At 38.1% G+C, this 6,656-nt stretch overlaps 1 protein-coding gene and 1 pseudogene across 1 annotated transcript in view; both read right to left on the bottom strand.

Moving 5' to 3' along the window:
* The window catches only part of MGAT4D (MGAT4 family member D), a 144,426-nt gene that overhangs the window by 86,074 nt on the left and 51,696 nt on the right, over positions 1 to 6,656 (bottom strand). The window contains exon 3 of the mRNA XM_007941222.1: positions 6,222 to 6,362. Coding sequence (XP_007939413.1) covers positions 6,222 to 6,362 — 141 coding nt within the window. The remainder of the gene's footprint in view (positions 1 to 6,221; positions 6,363 to 6,656) is intronic.
* Positions 213 to 1,337, bottom strand: LOC103197311 (annotated as a pseudogene).

Raw genomic sequence — 6,656 nt, 5'->3', positions numbered from 1 at the left:
AATGCATTGCCCCATATCACTTTAGTTTTGTGTATTTCACTGTACATAAATTATATTTCAATAAAATGCATTTTTTAAAAATTAAACATAAATAAATTTAAAAAAAATTAAAAGACCCAAATGAATAGATGGATTTTATTGCATCAAAATTATCATCCATAGTTCACAGGCATCATCTGGCCTTGTTTCCATAGATGGACAACTCTTAGATCTTACTCATCAGCCTGCTGAACGGTTCCTTTTTCAGACACATAGATACTATTAAAAAATTTCTGGCTATCCTTGTTTTTAACCATCATGTGTTGCTGAATTAAAGCAGCTGAATTTGATACAAGTTCAATGTTGTTTCCTTCAAGAATTAGCTCATCTTTCTGTGCTTGCATACTGAGCAAGCAACACTTGGCCTCATTCGAACCCTGCTGTTGTTGTTGTCATTAGGTACCGTTGAGTCATCTCTGACTCATAGCAACCCTGTGCATAGCAGAACGAAACACTGCCCGGTCCTGTACCAGCCTTATGATCCTTCCTATACCTGAGCCCATTGTTGCAGCCACTGTGTCAATCCATCTTGTTGAAGGCCTTCCCCTTTTTCATTGACCCTCCACTTTACCAAGCATGATACCCTTCTCCAGGGAATTCCTTCTGACAACATGACCCAAATAGGTGAGACAAAGCCTGGCCATTCTCACTTCTAAGGAGCATTCTGGCTGTATTTCTTCCAGGACAGATGTTAGTCATTTGAGTAGTCCATGGTACTCTTAGCATTCCTCTCCAACACCACAACTCAAAAGCATCAACTCTTTTTTGGTCTTCCTTATTCATTATCTAGCTCTCACATGCATAAGAGCTGATTGAAAATACCATGGCTTGGGTTAGGTATACCTTAGTCTTCAAGGAGATATCTTTGTTTTTCATCACTTGGAAGAGGTCTTTTGCAGCAGATTTGCCCAATGCATTAGAACCTCACAGATGTATTTTTTACCCAAGAAGTTTCAGATTTCAATAAGAAATCTGCTCTCCTGAATAACGATGTTGATAGGGAATTGAGCATACACAGACCTCATCTTGTAATGGAAGCCCACTATAGCACCCTTGCTTGTGTTCTGTACATGACTACAAATAGTGCAAATTGTAGCCAGTTCCCTTCTATTTACCTACCATTTCTCAACACAAAGCCTCTTCTTTTTCTTTCCAAGAAGACTAAGTTCTGCATTAATGTGATTGAAGTCCCTCTTCAAGTTTCCTCTGGGACCCTTCACAGTAACTGTACGTCTCTTCAGAGTGATGTCAACATTTTCTGGAATGTCGATAGTCTGATTGCTGAGAATCGTCTTCATTCTCGCAGTAGATGTGGCAAAAAAGCTCAATCACTTTCTTTATAGTTAGTGCTTTTTGAGTGGTGTTGAGAAATTTTGGCTTATCTCCAGGTCATAAAGATATTCTCCTGAGTTATCTTCTAGATTCATTATTTGCCCATCATATTTAAATCTACAATTCACCTGGATTTAATTTTTATGGAAGGGGTACAGCAAGAATTAGGTTTCACTATTCATCTAAATGCGTATGAAATGTTGCACTGGAATGGATTCCCATGCCTTGGAATAAAGCATGAAATTACAAGAATTTACAAAGCCTTTAGTGACTAGTGTCAACCTACCTCTTCTGTTTCCACTACCTCCTCTTCAAATCAGCCATACTTAGTGACTTTCATTTAACTAAGTACTACTCTCTCACCTCCAGGCTTTTGCACATGCCATTCATTTTGCCTAGAACACTCTTCTTCAACTGGTTTCCTGTGTTAATTTTACTCATTCTTCAGCATTCATCTAAATAGTCATTTTAACCACAAATGTATACTCATGGCTTTCAAAATTAGATTGGTTCCACTAGCTATGTAGTCTTACTTTCCCTCTCATGGTTGTTACCCACTTGTTTTCCAGGAATCCTGGTGATACAGTGGTTAAGAGCTCAGATGCTAACCAAAAGGTCAGCAGTTCAAACCCACCAGTTACTCAAGAGGAAAAAGATTTGGCAGTCTGCTTCTGTAAAGATTATAGCCTTGGAAACTCTAGGGGGCAGTTCTACTCTGTCCTATAGAGTCATTATGCGTTAGAATTGACTTGATAGCAATGGGTTTGGTTTGGTTTGATTTGTCTTCCTAGCTAAAATTTAAACTTAGTGAAGGCAGATACTTGCTCACCATTATAAATCCAGCACTAATATAATGATTGACACATGTATCAATAAATTTACAGTGAATAAATGAATAAACAAGTCCCTTCATTGTCTGGTCCCTGCCTCTTGCTACTGATAATTCTCAGCCCCAATTATGCTTATAGTCACCCCCCATGCCCTCTTGCTGCTAGAACTTTATGCATTTTTTTATTTCACCTGGACCATTATCTTTTACTTTTCCACTATTCACCACCTGACATTTTGCTGCTTATCCTTTAAGTCTCAGCTTAGATGTCACCTCCTCCAGAAAGTTTTCCCTAATTCCCTTAGGTTATTTGCCTCACCCATATATTTCTCATATATTGTCAGAAGGAACCATTCCTTGGAGAAGGATATTATGCTTGATAAAGTGGAGGGTCAAAGAAAAAGGGGAAGACCCTCAATGAGATGGATTGACACAGTGGCTGGGATATCATTGCTGTTGTCAGATGCATCTTAGCTGAAAGCAAAGAATACCAGAAAGATGTTTACTTATGCTTTACTGACTGTGCCGAAGCATTCGATTTTGTGAGATCATGACAAATTATGGATAATATTGAGAAGAATGGAATTCCAAAACACTTGATTGTACTCATGAGGAACCTGTACATAGATCAGGAGGCTGTCATTTGAACAGAACAGGACATACTGCATGGTTCAAAATAAAGAAGGAAGTGCGTCAAGGTTGTGTCCTTTCACCATACTTACTCAACATGTATGCTGAGCAAATAATTCGAGAAGCTGGGTTATATGAAGAAGAATGTGGCATCAGCGTTGGAAGAAGACTCATTAACAACCTGTGATATGTAGACGACACAACTCTGCTTGCTGAAAGTGAGGATGACTTGAAGCACTTACTGATGAAAACTGAAGAATACAGTCTGCAGTATGGATTACACCTCAGTATAAAGAAAACAAAAATCCTCACACCTGGACCTATAAGCAGCATCCTGATAAATGGAGAAAAGACTGAAGTTGTCAAGGATTACATATTACTTGGTTCTACAATCAACATCAATGGAAGCAGCAGTCAAGACATCAGACAATATATTGCACTGGCAAATCTGCTGCAAAAAACCTCTTTCAAGTGATGAAGAGCAAAAATGTCTCCTTGAAGACTAAGGTGCTCCTAACCCAAGCCACGGTATTTTCAATCACCTGTTATGCATGTGAGAGCTGGACAATGAATAAGGAAGACCGAAAAAGAGTTGATGCTTTTGAGTTGTAGTGTTGGAGAAGAATGCTAAGAGTACCAAGGTCTGCTAAAAGGACTAACAAATCTGTCCTGGAGGAAGTGCAGCCAGAATGCTCCTTAGAAGTGAGAGTGGCCAGACTTCGTCTCACCTACTTGGGTCATGTTGTCAGAAGGAACCATTCCCTGGAGAAGGATATCATGCTTGGTAAAGTGGAGGGTCAATGAAGAAGGGACTGGAACTCAACGAGATGCATAGACACAGTGGCTGCAATGATGGGCTCACATATAGCAAAGATCGTGAGGCTGGCACAGTGTTTCACTCTGCTGTGCATAGAGTTGCTATGAGTTGGAGATGACTTGACAGCACCTAACAACAGCATATATTTCCCCTATTGCAGCACTAGTCACTTTATATTGTAATTGCCTCATCACTATATCCCCAATTCCTAGGAAGTACCCAGCATAGAGCATTTGCAAAGAAGTTTGTTAAATGAGGGGACAGAAAAGACTTAATAAAGAAGTTGTCATTTCACCTAATAAGTCATAATGAAAAAGGAGTTCACATGACAAATCAGTTGCGAGTTGACAAGAGATGGTGTGTTAATTACAGGCAGTGATCAATACATGCAAAATTCATGAAGATCTCAAAGAGCTTGCCCTGTTTATGGGAAGTGCCTATGATTAGAGTTTGTGGACAGTGGGAAAAAAATGAAATGTGAGATAGCCCCTTTTTATGCCATGCCAAGGGGCTAACTTCATCATGTATGTATTGAGGATCTATTGAAAGATGTTAAGCAAGAGCCAGACATGATGACTTATGCATTTTAGTAACATTATCTCTGAGAAAAGTATGAAGAATGAGTTCTTTGGTAATATCAAAGCCATGAGAAAAATTAAAAATCTATTCCAAAAGATTATATGAGAAATGATGAGGGGCTCAATCAGGAATAGTTATAGAGGGACCATACCAAGAAAACACCAAACTCACTGCCATCAAGTCAATTCAACTCATAGTGACTCCTCCCTTGGGTTTCCGAGGTGGTATCTCTATGGAAGTAGATTGCCCGATATTCCTTCGGAGGAGTGGCTAGTGGGTTTGAACCACCAGCCTCTGGTTAGCAGTCAAATGCCTTAGGCACTACGCTACCAGAGCTCCCAGAAGGACTATAGAGAGGAGAAATTATTTGTGATATACCCAGGAAATTGAATAAATATGGCTAGTGACTGATTGCTCAGCAGGCTATACTACAAGCCTCAACATTTACATATGTTTGATGTTAGGATCTTTCAGTTGAAAAGAACAAAATCTCCTTTAGATTACTTCTGTTAATAAAGGTTTATACACAAACTAGTCCTTCCAGGAACCTAAGAAAAATCATTATAGGGGCTTCAAAAGAAGAATCAACAAATGCAGCAGGGTTGGAGATCAATAAACAGTTGGGGAATTAGAGAATTATTCAAGATTTAACCCAGCTCTGATAATTAGGTTATCTCAACACACCTCAGCCCCACTCAAGGAGTTCTAATGCTCTCCCTAATCACCGACATCTCCTTCTCCCCCTTCCTTTTACTCTATTTCAGGGCTTATGTTTCACTTTGCTACTGCTGCTGCTAATCCAAGGTTGTGCTTACCCTTACAGCTTAATTCTACTATCCTACAGTTCTAATTCATTGTTTTTATTTTTTTTGTCTTTCACCTCTCTTCCTCTTATAGCTTTTGTCTAGCATGTATTCTCTCATATGTACAAATACATACATGTGCATGTATACATATGTATATAATTATATGCCACATTCAAAATACTCCTAACAGAGAACCTGATGTAGTTAAAGAGATTTGAAAGCATGGTCTCATAAAGTTCTTTAATCTTTCTAAACTTCAGTTTTCTCAGATATAAAATTAAAATTATAATAGGCTATATTGCATTGGGCTTTGAGGTCTAAAAGTGACAATGAAAGAAAACATGTAACACAGTATGCGGAATATAGTAAGAACTCAATAGATGTTTCACAATGTCATCTGGCACTCCCACCTCATAAGCTTGATTAGTAAATCAAAGACATAGGATATATAACAATGCTATTTATTCCCAAGGAACTTCCTAAAGCAGAGGTAAACAAATATTTTCTGTAAAGAGTTAGAAAGTAAGTATCTTAGACTTTGCAGCCACACCATTTCTGTCAAACTACTAACTCTGCCAATGTAGCTAGAATGCAGCAAATGAGCATTGCTGTGTTATAACAAAACTGTATTCAAAAACAGGATTTGACCTGTGAGTTGTACTCTGCTGACCCCATGTTTAGAGTAACTCACTCCTTGGAATGAATGGGTTTGTGAGAAGAGCAGGCATCCTGAGACTTGGCCTATCTAGTTCCTTCCTCCTAGCTCAAATGTTTTTCATCTCTTGCATATCTGGTGAAATTTAACTCAGTCTTCAAGACTAGCTCAAATATCATCTCCTCTGTAAAGCCTTTGCTGATCTTGGGGCTTAGAAAGATAGAGAAGTAGGAAGATAATCAGATAAGTATAAATTGATTGAAGTAAGGGCGAAAAGAGTTGCCAACCAACTCTTACAGGTGCTTAATATATGTTTGATTTACATTGACTTATTTCAAAACATTTGTATTAAAGTTGAACATGAATTTAAGTCTTTAAATATTTATTGAACTATTTTCTTCAATTTCTGATTGTACAAATGAATGCCAGATAGGTTTGTGTACTATATATCAATCTGAATACTATCTTAATGGTTTTAAAAAACATGCCCCATAAGATCAAAATATCTGTATTTAGTTTTTTAACTTTTCTTACCACCTGTTCTCCCTTTGCCAATGATTACATCAGGATAAATTCTGCCGGCTTTCCTTAGATGAGGTAAAAAAAGCTTTAAATCTTCAAATGCATCAGATAGGGTTTCATTTTTACCCAACGTATCCACCGTCTTCTCTACACCTGAAAGAAAGAAAAAAATAAGCCTCCTGAGTTCATAACTATAGGGAATTATCTCCCTCAAGAACAACTTTTATTTTTAAATGAGGGTTAATAAGCTAATTTATAGATTAATTTATTGTTCAATATAAAAAAATTGTTGTTGTTGTTGTTATGTGCCGTTGAGTCAGCCCCGAATCATAGCGACCCCTCCTTGGGTTTTCAAGGCAGTATCACTATGGAAGTAGGATTGCCCAACCTTCCTTCCGAGGAGTGGCTGGTGGGTTTGAACCACCAGCCTTCTGGTTAGCAGTCAAG

Source organism: Orycteropus afer, unplaced genomic scaffold (assembly GCF_000298275.1).
Source record: "Orycteropus afer afer isolate SDZICR_OR568_19922 unplaced genomic scaffold, OryAfe1.0 scaffold00076, whole genome shotgun sequence".
Lineage (NCBI taxonomy): Eukaryota > Metazoa > Chordata > Mammalia > Tubulidentata > Orycteropodidae > Orycteropus > Orycteropus afer.
Note: the sequence above shows the minus strand (reverse complement) of the source record. Positions and strands in the feature narration are given on the sequence as shown.